Source organism: Periophthalmus magnuspinnatus, chromosome 22 (assembly GCF_009829125.3).
Source record: "Periophthalmus magnuspinnatus isolate fPerMag1 chromosome 22, fPerMag1.2.pri, whole genome shotgun sequence".
NCBI lineage: Eukaryota > Metazoa > Chordata > Actinopteri > Gobiiformes > Gobiidae > Periophthalmus > Periophthalmus magnuspinnatus.
The window spans coordinates 28586741-28605003 of NC_047147.1; the positions used below are offsets into that span (position 1 = coordinate 28586741).

Below are 18263 nucleotides of genomic sequence, written 5' to 3' on the forward strand. Positions count from 1 at the left end.
TGTGAGTGTGTGAAAGTGTGAATGTGTGAATGTCTGAGTGTGTGAATGTGTGAGTGTGTGTGGAGGTGAGTGTGTGAATGTGTGAATGTGTGTGTGGGGGTGAATGTGTGAGTGTGTGAATGTGTGAGTGTGTGAAAGTGTGAAGGTGTGAATGTCTGAGTGTGTGAATGTGTGAGTGTGTGTGGGGGTGAGTGTGTGAATGTGTGTATGTGTGAACGTGTGAATGTGTGTGTGGTTCCTTGAAGGTGAAAATCTGACCATTTGACCGAGAGGCAACTCAATTTTAGGAAAAAAACAAACATTATTTGTGTTGTAACTGAGACGTTTTGAAGGATTAACATGTTCTGACCAAATTGAACCTGTGAAAGAAGAACTGACTCGTCCTGTCTCCATGGAGATGCCCGGAATGTTCCACAGTTTGGCATTAAATTCCTCCACAGTCCCGAGGTCAGATCAGCAACTCTACAAGATATAATCCAATAAAAGTGATAAATGTGAGTTTAATGTGAGTCTCAGGTCCATGACGCTGAAGCTCACAGGAAAAAGGACGATGCAACACAAGTTTAAATGTTTTATTGATTAAAGTTTTTGTGTATCAGTTAATTGTAGTTGAATTGTTTGGAAGTTCCACTCATCCATGTTGTCTGTGTTTGGTGTTACGGCCAAATGTGTCCCCAGGAGCCGGACACTTTCAGAAGGTTCCAGGACAGACGAGTGTGAGCTGAGGAGGAGGACGAGGGTCAGAATGTTTTAGTTTGTTTGGTTTTTCACAGTTAAAACAGATAAAGTAAAACAGAGCTCTGTTTTTAACAACCAGTGGGACTGAATAAATATTTACACTGTTTTGTTTGTAAGAACTTTTAACGAGATTATGAGATGTGCTGAACCTCTCCTGCTGCAGACGGATGAAGAGACGAGCTCTGAGGTGCTGCTCTGCTGACTTTTTATTTTTTATTTAAATTTTCCTCTTTTTTTTTTGTAAATCTTTTTGGCGTCTTAAAATAAATGCACTTGTGTCTGGTCTTTGCTCTGCTCCTCGTTAAAGCGCTGAGGTGACAGACCCCGCACCAGAAAAGTTACACAGTGCATCTTTAAATGACACAGTTTTTATAATAGATCAGAACATGAACCAACATAAATATTCTTAAATGTATTAAACTGTACGTCCCTCGTCACATTAGATGTTTTTAAGGCTTAAAACTGTGAAATGTGTGTGTGCCTTATTTAGGGTTGTGTGTTGTTGTTTTTTTTTATTTATTTATTTATTATTATTGTTTTTTTATCTTTATTTTGCAGCTGGCCTGTAGTTTGGTTGTTTTATGTGCGTGGGTGGGGTAATTTTGTTAAATATTGGAAAAAAAAAATGAAAATGTTTTAAGTATCGTGCACTTCATTGTATCTTTTGGCAGTTTAATAAAAAAAAAAACCTTTGAAAGAAAAGTGTGAAATGTGTCTGAAATATCTGGAAATGTTGGTGATAAAAGACAAACTTGGATCATTTTAACTCTAATATTTTTAACAGGTTTAGTTGTTTGTATTTAGTTTGTATTGTGTCCATCCTTCTTAAGATTTACACTGAAACAACAAGAGAAAAGTCGAACAAACAGACGAACAAACAGACGAACAAACCCACACTGTGTCTGTATCAGTGAAACTTAAAGAAACACATTGTTCGCTGTTTAAAAAGAATATTTCTGTGAATAGAAGTCACAGTCAAGGTTACTACACAGAAATGCACCAGGATATAAACGTACACAAAGACCAAGGTCAGAGAAAATGGTGTTTAAGCAATGGCTGTTTTTTTCTGAAGCTCCACTGAAACTCACATAAAAGATCAGACACAAACACGACGGCTCAACACATGTAGTTTAAAAGAAGAACATTTACTTAAACTCTTTACTTTTCTCTCATTTCTTAGATGAACTCACGAGGACAAAACAGAAAAAAGTCACAAATGTTGAACCTGATCCTTCATATTAAAATACTCTCATGTTTCAGCTTCCTGTTTCATGCAACATTTTGAGGACTTTTCACATTTAAAGAAACTAAACAGAGAGAACAGCTCAGGACACAGTCTGCTGTTCATCTACATAAGAGAATAAACAGAGAGAACAGCTCAGGACACAGTCTGCTGTTCATCTGCATAAGAGAATAAACAGAGAGAACAGCTCAGGACACAGTCTGCTGTTCATCTGCATCTCAAACACACTGACCACTGCTTTGACCAGAGAGAGGGTCAGATCTGAGAGAAAAGAAATGGTTTAAGAGGAGAGTTAAAGAAGAGACTTTTATTAAGAAAGATAATAAGATAATCCTTCCTCAGACCCAGAACAAACAGGATAAAAGAGAACAAAAGGAAGGCCATTAAAGGTCGAATAGGGTCGTTAAGGCTGAAACTGGAGTCAAAAGCTGTTCACATTTTCAGTGTCGTTAGCGCCCCCTTCAGACAGATATAAGGCAGTGTCCAGCAGGAATCTGACCACAACTGAAGAAGTGTCTTGTAGGAGTGAAGACGTTTAGCTGCTCGTCCAAGCTAAACGAGCAGCTAAACGTTTTCACTGCTACAACGATTTGTCCATTTGACAGAAAAAAAACGTGACTGTCCCACGTCGTAGCACTAGCGCTAACTCTTCGTTCTAAAACCCGTGGACAGAATGTTGTGACGTCAAACTCGCCAAACAAACCAAAAAAAAGCTAAATAAAGACACAGAGTTAGCGTCCATTTGCTCCATGTTGCGTCGCGCGGCTCTGTTCATTCAAACCTTCACGTCATGTTCATATTGTGAGCTGTAGTTTGATCATATTTGCTGTTGTGCGATTGTGTGGACTTGGCCTTTAACCGTCTGTGTCCAGAAGAATGTGAAGAATGAGAGTGACATCACCGCGAGCTCAGCCACGGCGGAGGTTTGGCTCTGGGTCACAAAGGCCTTTCTCTGCTCCAACAGAGACAACAACATCATTTAGAATCAAAACAAACTCGCTTTTTCTAAATTGTGTTGTGTTGTGTGCCTGTTTTGTGAATGTTTGCACTGTTTTAGACACAGTTTGTTTTTTTACTTCAAAATCTGGAAAAAACTGAGACTGAACTCGGAAATGAACCTGGACTAGATCAGGATTAAACAAGGACTAGAACAGGATCAAACCAGGATTAAATCAGGACTTGAGAAGGTCTTAAAGTCTACATCAGGACTGGGGTCAAACAAGGACCAAACCAGGTCTAAAATATAACATGAGGTTTGCATCAGTCGGTGCCATGTTCTCAGGACGATAAGTGTCACTTTTTTCACAGTTTGTCGTTGGTGCGACTTCTCCTCAGATGTGACTTTTATGTGAAATGATTCAAATCTATAAAGTCACATGTTGGTTCTTGTCACAGTGACAGTCGTGCGAGGGGCTCTAGACTTGGACCAGTATCTACTCCTCCTGAACCACTCAACATTTAAAATATCAACATTACACTCATTTAAAAGACAAAGACAAACACTGAACGCTTCATCTTCCTCTGGAGTTGGTGGATTTGTTCAGAAGCGACACCGAGGATGAAGAATTCAGTGGATTTATTGATTTGGAGTGAGATCCAGAGTAAACTTGTTGTTTTTTCTGCTTTATTTATCTGATTAACTGTTAATATCTTACGTTAACAAACCAGACACGTGTTCAGTTCTGTCTGTGCTTCATGGAGCTGAATAAATATAAATGTGTTACGTTAGCGTGATGTACTGATATTCAGCCTGTTGGTCCACATTTTATTATTATTATTAGAACTTGACCTTAAAGATAAAATGTCTGTTCTTGGTCTTGGATTTTGTAAAATAAATTTCCCAAAAAAATGTGACTTATAGATGGGGTTTTTTCTTCATTATTTTTTTTTTTTTTCTCTGGTGCGACTTAAACTGACATATTGATATTTTAATGTGCACTGTCCTAATTCAAATCAAATAAATATTGTTCATGTTCAACCACAATAATTAAAAAAATAATTTGATTTCAGTTTCAATGTTTATACCTTTATTTATTTGTCATTTACCAACAAAAATGTGCACGAACTTTGAAAACTGTTGCATCGATACTGCACTTTTGTTGTCCACTGTTTAAGCCAGATGCCCTTCCTCAGTCAGTGGGTTCAGTGAATTAAACTGATGAATGTGAAAAGGAAAAAACACAACAACACAGAATTATTGAATACATGAGATTTTAATATGAGGCCAAATACAACCAGTGCAAAATACATTCTGTAAAATCTAAAAACACAAAAAAAGTTACACATTTTCTCTGCAGTTATTAGTTTGGAAGCCTTTGCATTCACAGTACACTTTGTAATATGTTCATGTGCATAGACCGTTCCCTTTAAAACACTTTAAAAACAGATATAATGTCAGTTCATGTCACGCAAAGACAAACTTTAAAATAAAAATGACCAAAACATTTCAAAATAAAAGTCTATTTACACATGAAGCTTTGGTCCCATTACATTTACAAACAATGAGCTTGAAGAAACATTTAAGGCTCAATTATTATTATTTTGAAAACCCGAGTACGCAGGAAGTACATGGGAAGTACATGGGAAGTACATGGGAAGTACATGGGAAGTACATGGGAAGTACGTGGGAAGTACATGGGAAGTACATGGGAAGTACGTGGGAAGTACACGGGCGACATGTTGTAGTGTTTTTCATTGAAAGAGCTGAAATCTGAATGACTCATGTGTTTGTTGTGATGATGATGTGATTTGTTGGTAAGCAGTGACTCATCTGGACTGTGGAAATGATGATAATGAAGTGTTTCTCTGACCCTGCGCCGCCTCGAGTCTCACAGCAACAGAGATTATGTAAAACAAGACACATCGTTAAAAGTAACGACATTTAAACGACGGGACTCGACGTTTACAATGTCATGTGTAGAATTAGTCCATGTGATTCTGAACTGGACCAGGAGAAGGTTTAGAAGGTACTCGTCTGACCAGTGTGTCCTCTGTGTCCTCTCTGACCAGTGTCGTCTGTGTGTGTCTCTGGACAGAGGACACACTTGTCAATGTGTTGCGTGTGTGTCCTCTGTCTGACCAGTGTGTCATGTGTGCCTCTGACCAGTGTGTCGTCTGTGTCCTCTGTGTGTCCTCTCTGACCATTGTGTCGTGTGTGTCCTCTGTGTCGTGTGTCTTGTGTGACCAGTGTGTCGTGTGTGTCCTCTGTCTGACCAGTGTGTCATGTAAGTCTTTGTCCAGTGTGTCGTATGTCTCTGAACACTGTGTTGTGTGCCTCTGACCAGTGTGTCGTCTGAGTCCTCTCTGACCAGTGTGTCGTGTGTGCGTCTCTGGACAGAGGACACACACAGAGGACACACTTGTCAATGTGTCGCGTGTGTGTCCTCTGTGTGACCAGTGTGTCGTGTGTGTCCTCTGTGTGACCAGTGTGTCGTGTGTGTCCTCTGTCTGACCAGTGTGTCGTGTGTGTCCTCTGTGTGACCAGTGTGTCGTGTGTGTTACAGATCTCATGATGGTTTCTGTATTTAAAACAAATTAACTCAAAAATAAAAAGTCCGTTGAAGCCTGTTGTACTTTTACGTCTTTAAATCTGAATCACACTGAAGTTCATTGACAAACATCTTTGACTTTTCCAGTTTGATTTTGTGTAACTAAAGTCACATCGTCTCGTTCCTGCCCGTGTGTGACGCTGTGGTTGTTTAGTCTGAGCTCCGCTGGTCGACAGCAGCAGCTCCACATGTTCAGCTCATGGAGGAGCATCTGACTCAGTGTGTCCTGCTCTGTGGGACCAAACGGGACAAACACACGAGACAAACACACGAGACGTCCTCTTTTCTGTCTCACGCTGTGTTCAGGGTCACAACTAAATTAAATATTGTGGCCGTGTCAGATGAGGATCATGTTTTTAGATGATGTTGTTGCTCTTATGTTTGAGTTTCATTCTTGTTCTAATGACATAAAGTCGTTTAAATCACATGGTCCACACTCTACACTGCCCCCTTCTGGACTCATTATAAAAAGCCAGTCTTCAAAAGCTGCAGGTGGATTATAACGACTAAACGATATAATATATATATATATATTATAACGACACTTTACAGGAGGTTTTGAGGACTCTGCGATGGACTAAAGCGACCGAGACGTTTGTCACTACACAACTGAACACTTCACTGCACTAAGAACTTTAAAGTACAGTTTTATTTGCAGCGGAATACGTCAGAAAATAAAATAATAAAGTCACAAACATAAGGGTCAGTGCAGTTTTCCATCAGTCCCACAGGGGGAGACACTGGTGTGAGGACAGGGTCGTCTTTTTAAAACATAAATGTTACTGTTTGTTTTGTCTCTGTCCTCTTTTGTTTTAAAAATGGAATAAAGATGAACTGAACTGTGTGTTTAAAGTCACATTGTTTCTACAGGTCCAGTCACATTTAACAGACAGAACATGATTAAACTGCAGATTTGTGATGTAAAACGGCAGGTTCTTGGGTCTAGAGTGGAATAATAGAAATGATCAGGTTCAACATTTGTAGAATCAATACAAAAATCTGTCTCATGGCGTTATTACCTGTGTGTGTGTGTGTGTGGGGGGGTGGGGGTGCGTGTGTGTGTGTGTGATATTTGGCAAAGTAAAACTAACTCATTCCGTCATTCTTTCAATAATATTTGACACAAAAATAAAACTGTTTCCTGTAAAAAGCTCTTTTCTACATTATTCTTTGTCAGTATCTGTCAGTTCGTCGCCGTTTCACTCATCGCTCAGTCTGTAGAGTCACCGTCGAGTCGGGGCGCGGCGACACCGAGATAAAAATCGAATCATGAGCTCATCTGTGACGATAAACTGTTTTTGGAGCTGAGCGTCTCTCTCCTGTGAGGTTCTTTCAGTCTTTAACTCCAAAAAAACACATTTAACACAAGCGAAACGGGATTTCTTGGTATTTTGATGCACTTTTTCTAAACATTTGGTGTTAATTCTGAATGTACTGTATTTTTTTTTGCTCATGTGAAGCAGTTTGTTCAGCTGAAGTTATTAAAAAGCACTATTAATATATAGAACTAAACTTGAGTGACAGGAGGAGACGTGTGAGCAGGAGCAGCTCACGTTTGTTCCTTAAAAAGGATCTGGCTCTGACATTGTTGTATTTGTCGTCGCCGGGTCGTATGTACAGACGAGCTCTAACTGTCCTGTTGGCTCTGGATCATCCGGAGCTTGGTCTTCAGGCCCTGGTGGTAGGACGTCAGGCTGCTGTGGTCCTCCTTCAGTTTGCTGTGCTCCTGGATCAGGTGTGAGGAGGTCTGCTGCTCCCTCTGCTCCTGCTCCAGCTCCAGAGTCAACTCCTGCCTGACACAGACAAAACAAAAATATAAGATCAGTGTCTCTAAAACGTTTCACCACCAAAGGAAACATTTAGCACCACCACATCTAAACTGAACATCGTGTTTTCTGACTCAGACACGACTCATCACATCTTCATTATTGTCACAGACGACCACACGGGGGCGCTGTAGACTTATATCAGTATGAGCCTCGCAGAAGAGGAAGTGACGCTTCATCTTCCTCTGGAGTTGGTGGATTTGTTCAGAATGGACACCGTGGATGAAGAATTCAGTGGATTTATTGATCTGGAGTGAGATCCAGAGTAAACTTGTTGTTTTTTCTTCTTTATTTATCTGATTAACTGTTAATATCTTACGTTAACAAACCAGACACGTGTTCAGTTCTGTCGTGTTTACATTTGTGTTACGTAACAGTTGATTATACAAGTTACAGTTCACTTGTTTGACCACTAGATGGCGCTGGTGTGTTTGTAATACCTGTAAGAACATTTACCTGGCTGCTTTTTTTTAAATTTCATATTGAATTTCCCCCCCCTTTTTTTTTTTTTTTAATTTCCCCTTCATTTATAAAACCATAAAGACGGTCATTTTTCATTTGGAACAATATTGTAAATGTTTAGTTTAAGTTCGTGAAAACTACTTCCTGTTTTCCGGTTCAGTCTTTTACACTAATGTGACGTCTGACCCGACAGAGACAAGAAACAACTGAGAAGTAAAATAAAGTTTTGGGTTCAGCGGTTTGTTCACTCACAGGACACAGTGATCTGTATATTTTACTGATATTCAGCCTGTTATTCTCTATTTTATTATTATTATTAGAACTTGACTTTAAAGATAAAATGTCTGTTCTTGGTCTCGGATTTTGGAAAATGCCTTTTGGCTGGTGCGACTCCAGAGCGTCTGGACTATTCCAGGTCAAATCAAGGCTAAACCAGGTCTCCATCATTTCCACTACAGTTCTAAACAAAAAAGTTGCAGAAAAGACGAGAGAAGAGAGGATAAAATGAATAAGTTTGAGAAACAGCGGTAAAGAAAAGCTCTAATGTAAATGTCATAGTGTCGTAGCGGCGGCGGCTGCAGTATTGTCCCAAAAACACTTATTTCACTTCATTCTTTTGTCCTCGTTCATGGTTTTGTTGGATCCACAGACAGTTTCCCCCCAGAGACTTTATAAAACACTGAAGATGAAGATGAAGATGAAGCTTTTTGAACAGTGTGGATTTGTTTATCACAGAATCGTCGTCCGCAGTAAAAAAAAAAACTAAACAAACTATAACAAACATGTGTAAAGGTGAGTGTTTTGCCCAGTGACACAATGGTAATATTAAGGTCAAAGTTCACATTATTGGTCCCGTGGGAACTTTACCTTCTGCGTTTGACTGAGGTTAAACTTTGAATTAGTCTCCAGTAAATAAACGTCCCCATGAGTAACACAAATCTTACTTTTTCCGGACAAAGTGTGCGATCTCAGCCTGGATTTTCAGATACTCCTGGACCATCCTCTGGTGCTGCTCAAAGATCGCCATCGACTCTTTGGAGTTTGGACACGGGGTCAAAGGCTGTGGGAGGAGTTAAGGTCAAAACGTTAATAAAACTGTATTTAAACGATTATTAAAATGACGGGATTATGACCTGTACCTGCAGCTGGATGTCGAGTCTGAGGTTGGCCATGGCCGTGTCCAGACCATTTGTAGCTGAACACACAGAAAATATAAAATAATAAACATATTAATAGTTACACAAGCCATGTTTGACTGCACAGCTCTGCCCTCTAGTGGTGTAAAGTGAAAGTGCAGGCAGGGCTAACGTGCAGGATTTTAAAGATTAGTTTAACAAATTGTGTATTTTTTAGTAGGTTATTGTTTTAAGGAATAAAAAATATCTGTTATAGAGCTCAACAGGAATAAATCTAACTATAATATAACATATAAAGGAGTGAAATGGTGTATTTATGTGGTTTATTTAAACAAACTGCACGTGAAGCTGGTAATGTTTTATACCATCAGCACATGGACAGAGATTCTTATTTAACAGCCGTATATTGTGAATAGTTACAAGAAAATCATAATAATATAAAAAAGCTGTATCTGGGCTGTATTGACATAAAGAATCTTGATTTTTAAAGTATCTTGATGCTGATGTTCGGTGCCGTCCATAAGAAACATGAGCCTCCAAATGTTGTTGTATTTTTCTGTATTTATTTTAGTGAAAAGACTAAAATGTAACTTAATAGTTTTTCTTACAGCCCAGATGATAAAGACATTTTTATTTTGTACATCTTCAAACAAATACGATTGTTCCGCTCTTCAGCCTTACGTTCTTTTCTTTTGTTCTTATTTCCCTGTTGTGTCGAGTGTGTGACTGAATCTGTCCTTTTCCCCGTGAGTCTGTGCGAGCGCTCGTCTGTGATTGGACGACCGTTTCCTCACCGGCCAATCCTGCGTCTCGCCTGTAGCTCCTCCCTCTGCCTCAGACGGCTCAGCTCACCTGTGCAGAGCCGCTGTGTGTGTCCAGTGTGTCATTTTTGTGCGTTTCTTTGGTTGTGTCACTTCTGTGGATGTGACTCTGTTTGTTTCATTTGTAAAATTAGCTCTTTACATAAATTTAACCTTTGTTATTCTTTCGTTTAAACCTCACGGACCTTCAGTTTGAATATTTTGGATCCCTAAGGATCTAAAATGTAACGTAGGATCTAAAATGTGGCGTAGGCTCTAAAATGTGACGTAGGATCTAAAATGTGGCGTAGGCTCTAAAATGTGGCGTAGGCTCTAAAATGTGACGTAGGATCTAAAATGTGACGTAGGATTTAAAATGTGGCGTAGGATCCAAAATCCGCCTCTGCGTCTCTGCAGCGTCGTGGGACTAAACTGGTCCCATATCCAGTTAAATCCACTCGTCCGTGGCCCATTAAACGTGTCATTTACATGTTTATGGGCCTCCTGGGGTCCCGTCCTACCTGGAGGGCTGATGGACATCCTGAGCTCTGATTGGCTGGAGGTGGCTGCAGGGCTGGTGCAGTGGGTGGGGCTTTGTGAGCGCTGGCTGTCCACACTCGACACTCGAGATAAACTGGTGCGAATGGTCGTGGCCTGAAGAAAAAAGGATTTGAGCGAAAGAGAAAAGCATCGAGACGGAAGGTCAGTGCAGGAAAGTGTTAAATATAGAGACATTTTATAAAAACGTCCAAGTAAACAGAATAAATGCATAAAATGTACCTATAATTACAATTATCTGTAAATATATATGTAATAATCTCTGCCTCTTTTCTACTCTCCCTCTCTCCCTCTCTCCCTCTCTCCCTCTCTCCTCTTCTCCTCTTCTCCTCTTCTCCTCATTAAATTGGTAAAACTATTGGATGTTAAACTCATCACTTTGTGGACAGATTTTTGTGGACAGGGTTTCTCAGTTGTAAATGTTAAATGTTGCACAGTTGCAGAAAAAAACAATAATATACCTGTAAATATGTGGGTTTAATATAAAATCAGTGGTTTCTTCTGGTCATTTTTCACCTCAGTCCGTTTTCATCTTTCCTGGAGTATTTTTTGTGTCTTTTACCTTCGCGGGCCAGAACTGCAGTGGGAATTTGTTGTCAAAGCTTTTGAGCGTCTCCTCTCTGCCTCCGGACGTCCTGTAGTCTCCGGTGTCGTCGCTTCTGTTGCTGCTGATGGTGCAGTCGGCGTAAGATCCTGAAAAACAAAAACACGAATATCAGTGAGTAAAATGCAACAATCTGTATTTTACACAGACTGTGCCAGAGTTTAAACACAATGTGCCGTTTAGACGATGTAACAAGTCATTTCTTTACTGGATCAGTTTATTTCTGTGTTTAAATGTGAACAACTCAAAATCTGGAATAAACCAGGACTAAATCAGGATTAAATCAGGACTAGAACAGGACCAAACCAGGATTAAATCAGGACCAAACCAGGATTAAATCAGGACCAAACCAGGATTAAACCAGGACCAAACCAGGACTAGAACAGGACCAAACCAGGATTAAATCAGGACCAAACCAGGATTAAACCAGGACTAGAACAGGACCAAACCAGGATTTAAACAGGACCAAACCAGGATTAAATCAGGACTAAAAGAGGACCAAACCAGGATTAAATCAGGACTAAAAGAGGACCAAACCAGGATTAAATCAGGACTAAAACAGGACCAAACCAGGATTAAACCAGGACTAGAACAGGACCAAACCAGGATTAAATCAGGACCAAACCAGGATTAAATCAGGACTAAATCAGGACCAAACCAGGATTAAATCAGGACTAGAACAGGACCAAACCAGGATTAAATCAGGATTTAAACAGGACCAAACCAGGATTAAACCAGGACTTGAAGCATTCTTAAACTCTACATCAGCACTGGGCTCAAACACGGACCAAACCAGGTCAAGATGCGGCTCTCAAATGTAAAACATGAGGTTTGCACACACAGACCTCTGGAGTAATCATTATCGCTGTGATTACCTGTGCTCGTGGCTGATGAAGAGCCACTTCTGTTTCCAGACGAATAATGTGAGAGTTTAAGAGGTTCTTCAGAGCCGGGGAAATACTGCGAAGCACAATACAGTAATTACAGGTCAAATAATGTATTGGTATATCAATATAAATCAGACAAATGAGGTTATTCCGCCGACGGATGATGAACGATGCCAGTTTAGAGTAGATTTTACATCATACTGAGAGTCATTATGGGCTTTTATGACACTATTACACCACAAAATGTTTACGTTCTCAGTTTAATTACAGTTTATTTATGCCAGATGTGATGTTTTTGTTGAATTATATGACTTGTACTGAATGATGTTTTATAGGTTTAAGTTTAAATCTGTCAACTGGATAAATTGTTGCAGGAGTGAAGAGGTTTGTCTGCGCATCCAAGCCGCGGCTTGGATGCGCAGACAAACCTCTTCACTCCTACAACGATGGATTTAAACTTAAACGAGACGTCTGTTAATATAAAACCATATCTCCACGTCTCAAATTTCACCTAATCGTCCATTTCATCTCGTTTTTGTGCATCAAACACGTATCATCGTTACGGTTTTACGTCTCCGTCCTGTTGGTTCCGGGGCAGTACCTTCATGAGGCCGCTCATGGTGCCGCGGACCTCCTCCATGGACGGCCTCAGACTCGGCTCTTTGTCCCAGCAGCGCGTCATCAGGGACTCGATGGGCTCGGGCAGGTCTTTGATGAGAGGCGGCCGGGTCCCTGGACACATTTTACATTTGAGTACAGAGGTCCTTCATTTATCTCAGGGGTCACGTTCTAAAAATAACCCACGATAGACCAAATCCACGAAGTATCATCTTTATTTTTTTCATTATTCTCTCTGTTTTTGTCTGTCAAACCCCTCACCACACACTTTATACACTTTTCTCACACAGGCGTTAACATTTTCTCACATTTCTCTCTCGTTTAAACTCTCTCAAAGTTCAAACCTTCGTAGGCGTCTTTGTCGGTGCAGAACGTTTCATCGACATTGTGGGTTTTGTCGGGGAGAAAACAAATTGCAAACGTACAGCACTTCAGAGTCACACTGAGATCCAACGTTTATGTAAATTTGTCTGAACACATTCTGTACTGGACAGAAGACACGGCACGGAGGAGACTGATGGACAATGGTCTACAGTCCAACAGCCAATCAGGACGCACGACACAATGGTCTACAGTCCAACAGCCAATCAGGACGCACGACACAATGGTCTACAGTCCAACAGCCAATCAGGACGCACGACACAATGGTCTACAGTCCAACAGCCAATCAGGACGCACGACACAATGCACGTTCATAAAAAAAAAACATGCAAAATTGTACTAAAAAAATCTGCGAAACAGCGAGACCACGAAAGATGAACCGCGATACAGTGAGGGACAACTTTATCTTAAAATGTGCACTATGGAACTTTTCTGGTTGAGTTCATAAACTTTGACTCCAGCTGTTTGTTTAAGATCATGAGAAGTGTCGTGGTTTAAGCTCAAAGCCACTTCCTCTAGTATTTTCAGAGGAAGTGGTTTGAGTTTATAGAAAGTACATTTCCTCTAAATTAGTGATGTATTTTTCCGTTATAAACCGACATAATATTGGCCTTTTTAAACTATAACTATGTCAATTGTATGTTTATATTCACTCTTCTACATAACATCATTAAACTGATAAAATGAACGTGCAAAGATTGAAGAGAAAACGCTGCAGTGAAGTTTGATCAGTACTAAAACACTGACCCTCTGTACACGCAGCACTGACCTCTGTGAACAGCCCACATGATGCAGAACGCAGAGCCTCCGATCTCGTCAAACGGTTTCTTTCTGGACAGAACCTCCCACAGGATAATTCCCCAGGAGAACACGTCACACTTTTCACTGTAGTTACTGCCTAAAGGAGGAAAAACGGCGTCATGAGGTTAGAAAAGCAGCGATTCTACGGTTTTAAATGGGCAAACGATCGAGTTAAAAGTTAAAATATCTTTCTTTAAACTGGACGAAAGGCTGCAGGAGTGAAGAGGTTTGTCTGCGCATCCAGGCCGCGGCCTGGATGCGCAGACAAACATCTTCACTCCTGCAACGATTTGTTTTGAGTGGTGTTTTTAAAGGCTTCAAAATGTCGCCTGAACGAGAAGTTGAAACACAAGAATAGACTAAACACTAGATCATCTAATTTGCATATTTAAAAGGTAGAGATAAAGAATATTGTAAAGAAAATACTACTATTAACGTCTGATCTAGAGTAAAATAAACGATCACAACTACAACAATAATAATGATCTTTAATTTAACGTCGCACTTTTCTCCTCCATCTCAAACACGTTTCTTATTTTGATTCGTTTTGGTTCAAACTCGCCTTCAAAAACCTCCGGCGCCATCCACGCGGCGCTGCCTTTGTTGTTGGTCATGTACGTTTGAATGTCACAGGCTGTGCCAAAATCACAGATCTTCAGGACCGTCCCACGAGACACGAGCAGGAGACTGAAACAGAGAGAACGATGTGAGGCCACCAGAGTAAAACAGATGATTATTATAAACCAGCTCGTTTTATATCGTGGAGGCTGATTGACTGGTAATGTTTTTATAAAGTTATATTTTATTTTCTGGAAATAAGAAAATGTGGAGGGTGAGTTTATCTGGTGTCGTTAAATCATGAAAACTACATCTGCTACTTATTTATTTATTTATTTATTTATTTATTTGAAGGACAGTGTGCAGATGCATTAAAAACATGGCTGCACCAGATTTAGCAAAATACTAATGTCCATCTGTCGTCCTTTGTCACAAACATTAAAAACAATTCACATATAAAAAGTGCGATACAAAAGACGATGTACCAGTGTGTAAAATGTTCAACACATAGTACAACTGATCACACAAACAATTAGTGAATATTTTCTAATTAAATGTACCATAAATCATCAGGCAGAATCCTTCACTGTTTGTCTTTTGTTTTTTGTTTTTTTTTTTTCTTGCTGAGGAGGGTCTGAGCACAGGGGGCGCTCTGCTCTGAGACACTTCTCCATTTGTTTGTTTTCTGTTGATTCATTTGTTTGTTTCTGTTTTATTGTTGATTTTCTAATTTTCTTGTTGTTAAATCGTTTCTCATGTTCAGCCCAAAGAGACGACACGGCTGTGATTTACAAAAATAAACTGAACTAAATAAATCCTCGATACCAAACATTTAACACCAGATCACATGACTGAGGACGAGCCGCAGCTAAACAGACGGTATGAGGCTTTTAGCTCATTTAATTCACAAAAACTGAACAAACTCCAAGGAAAATATAAACTGGAGACTTGACACAATCGCAATTTAATAAAGTAATAATGAACTTTTATCCACACACCTGCTCCTGTTTTTAATGTTTTATATGGACTTGTGTTTGTTTTGTCTGTTTTTCTGTTTTGTATTTTAAATGTTGGGTCCCCTCATAAATAAACAAATATAAAAAAACCTCTGTACGTGTTCGTTGTGTTTGTTGTGTTTGTTGTGTTTGTTGTGTTTGTGTTTGTTGTGTTTGTTGTGTTTGTTGTGTTTGTGTTTGTTGTGTTTGTTGAACGTGTCGACTGTGGTGAACTGTTTCTTTCTCTTGTGTGTCAGTTACATGAGTCTTACTTGAGCGGTTTGAGGTCTCGGTGGATCAGAGCTTTTGGTTTCATGGCGTGCAGATAGGCCACGCCCTGTGCGCACTGCAGACACCAGCTCATGGCGTGGGCCGCGGTGTAGTGAGGCTGAGGGTCGGCGCTGTGCAAGACTGAGGAGACAAAGAGGAAAATCAGATCTACAGAAGCTCAGAGCAGAAGTGTACAGATGTGTGAAAGAACAAAAGTCTGTCACACAAAACACACATCACACAACACACACATCACACAACACAGTACACACACGTCCAGTGTCTCAAACACAGGGACAAAGAGATGTATTAACTTTGTGCTAAAATGTGTAAAAACCTGTACGACAAAAGGGCAGAGACCAGGTTATTCATGTATAATAATGGAGATAATGCTCTAAATGTGAGTTCGTGTCTTTGGGAAGTGCATTAAAACTGGTTTGTCAATAAGTTTTGAGAAAATGATCAGAATCATCCCGACACATGACCAGAGTTTATAAACCACCGGCTGCTCGTGTTTCTAAACTCTTTGTATTAACATGACTTCACTGGACATTATAAAAGTCTCACTGACCAGTGTGGCAGACATTTGAGTCAAGACGCACTGTGAGAAGAGTCAAAGTCTCACTCGTCTTTGTCAAACCCTTCAGTCTCACAGGAGTTTTCAGTTTTATTCACGTGTTTGTTTGATCGTCCTGTGCTCAGACGCTCATGTAAAGGTCTGACCTCTGACCTCTGAGCTGAGGCCAGACTGACTGGACCTAAATGTAAACTGTACTCGGTGAAGAGCTCGTATCTCAGACAGAGTTTAAGAGTTTTTATTCCATCGCTCTGGGCCAATGCAGCAGAAACTCTGTGGTGGAACCGTCTGTTCACTGGTACAAATGTAATAAACAAACATAAACTTAAACTCAAACATATACAGTGTTTTTGTACGTTTTGGTCTTATTTTACAGATAATCCAGTCTCTACAGAGGAAGGAGTTTATCACCTCCAAGTGTGTGGTGTGTATAAAGAACAACCAAGTAATTATGAGAGTCAACGTTTACGTGTGTTATCAGATAAATGCAATAATAATAAAACAGTATTTAAACAGTTTAATCACTTACGGTTGTGTAATGAGCCACATTCTGCATATTCCATCACCAGACACACCTGAAGAAAAGAAACACAAAACAATTACAATCCAAACTTTAAAAACAGTTAAGACTCGACTGGTCTAATATCAGAGCATCATGTGTTTTATAAAAACTCAACATAAACGCAGCCAGTTTTAAAATCAAACAGGAAATAAAATCACTAAATCAGAAAAATAAATGAACTAATGAAATACAATAAAATGCCACATGTGCTGGACTCACTGGGTTGTTACAGGAGCCGTAGAGTTTTACGATGTTGGGGTGATTCACTCTGGAAAGCTGCCGAAGCTGAAAAGTATTGCAGATATTTAACAGAAGTTTAAATCATTGAAGGTATTTACACTAATAAACTTCATGTAAAACGTACCTCGACCAGGAAGGCGTTCTTCTCATTTTCACTCTCGATTGTTTTAATGGCTACGTCTTTGCCTTTCCACACAGCTTTAAAAACCACCCCAAAAGTCCCTCTGCCCACGACCTGCAGGCCACAAATAAAAGGGATTTATTCTGGAAAATACAGTAAAGAAACAACAGATGTTTCTCATGTGAACTCCAGTGAGCAGTGATCAAGTGGAGCTGTTGCTATCTCAGTCAGAGCTGCTCTGGAAGGTGTTCATTACTTAGATCATTGTTGGAATAGTCACTAATTATAAACAGGCAGAAGCAGATCACTGGAAAACATGAGCAACAGAACAACCTTTAATAAAAGATCCAGTTTCCTCCAAATAAAGACAAGATTAAGACTGTAATGTGACATGAGGCGTTAGAGCTGAGGCACATTCTGACACAACTAAGACTGAGACAGGCTCTGGGTCCAGTCACTGGAGATTCTGTGGAACAAAGGCCAAAAATCACCAAAGGTCCGCACATTGCGCATTAAGATTAACAGCGGACTAAAAGTAGCGCAGACAGACTGTGATTTATTACAGGACCATAATAATCTGTGTCCCAGTTTTCCTAGAAATGGGGGTCGAGTGGAAACAGCGCGTAGGGCAGGACTGTCTCTGTGTCTCTGTGTCTCTCTGTCCCTGTCTGTCTCTGTGTCCCTGTCTGTCTCTGTGTCCCTGTCTGTCTCTGTGTCCCTGTCTGTCTCTGTGTCCCTGTCTGTCTCTGTGTCTCTGTCTGTCTCTGTGTCTCTGTGTTTCCCCAAAACAAAAACACTTTTAGAGACTGAACCAAACGGCTCGTTTGCTTCATGTTCGGTTAATCGAGCTGTAAATGTCCTGACTGCTGTGTGTCCATAAGTTTACCGCCTCCACTTGGATGTCTTCATACTGAATGTCCTCAAACAGACAGGCAGCCGCGGTCTCCACCATGGCACCACCCGCGCACCGCCCGCTGCTCAGGGGCAGGTCCAAGCCGAGGCTTCTGTGGCGTTTGTCCGGACAAAGAGATGCGCAGAGACGGTGTCTTCTTCCTGAGAAACAGACGTTTCTCATCTGTTGCAGTGAAATCAGGAAGTAGCGGCCGCTGCGTCTTTACGCAGCGGCGACGTGGATTACGCACAACTCCAGAGGATTACGCACGGCTCCAGAGTCACGACGCGACCAGCACGAGCAGAATGTGGACTGTTACAGCACAACAGACACTGAGAACAAGGTTTTTATAACAGTATTAAAGCTGAATTATCCCGCACAGAGCTGATAAACGTGCAAAGAGGAAGTTCTTTTCTCTGCAGCTGCGCAGATCAGAGCCGCCGCGC

At 40.5% G+C, this 18263-nt stretch overlaps 1 protein-coding gene across 3 annotated transcripts; it reads right to left on the bottom strand.

Annotated features, from left to right (window-relative positions):
- Positions 1–4175: 4175 nt before the first annotated feature.
- LOC117390192 (mitogen-activated protein kinase kinase kinase 7-like) lies at positions 4176–18259 on the bottom strand. 3 transcript variants are annotated; one of them, XR_008649206.1, is made up of 15 exons: positions 17812–18259; positions 16929–17039; positions 16784–16849; positions 16532–16577; positions 15428–15566; positions 14165–14289; positions 13571–13699; positions 12404–12534; positions 11791–11875; positions 10874–11004; positions 10275–10407; positions 8957–9012; positions 8762–8877; positions 5263–7322; positions 4176–4971 (listed from the first exon to the last, which is right to left on the bottom strand). XR_008649206.1 is itself a non-coding variant. In XM_033987857.2 (14 exons), exons 1-14 carry the CDS (start codon positions 17998–18000, stop codon positions 7157–7159), a joined length of 1623 nt encoding a protein of 540 aa, XP_033843748.1. In that variant the 5' UTR covers positions 18001–18144; the 3' UTR covers positions 4176–7156. The 3 variants fall into 3 exon arrangements, 2 of the variants coding, with proteins under 2 accessions (XP_033843748.1, XP_055087325.1); XM_033987857.2 differs by having other exon boundaries at positions 4176–7322; positions 17812–18144; XM_055231350.1 differs by having other exon boundaries at positions 4176–7322; positions 13571–13695; positions 14161–14289; positions 17812–18144.
- Positions 18260–18263: the final 4 nt, after the last annotated feature.

Coding starts and splice junctions, on each gene's coding strand:
- LOC117390192 (XM_033987857.2), bottom strand. CDS start 18,000: ATGAGAAACGTCTGTTTCTCAGGAAGAAGACACCGTCTCTGCGCATCT. Junction 14,290..15,427: donor CGAGACCTCAAACCGCTCAA/GTAAGACTCATG, acceptor TCTCTGTTTCAG/TCTCCTGCTCGTGTCTCGTG. Junction 7,323..8,761: donor GCACACTTTGTCCGGAAAAA/GTAAGATTTGTG, acceptor TGTCTGTGTCAG/GCAGGAGTTGACTCTGGAGC.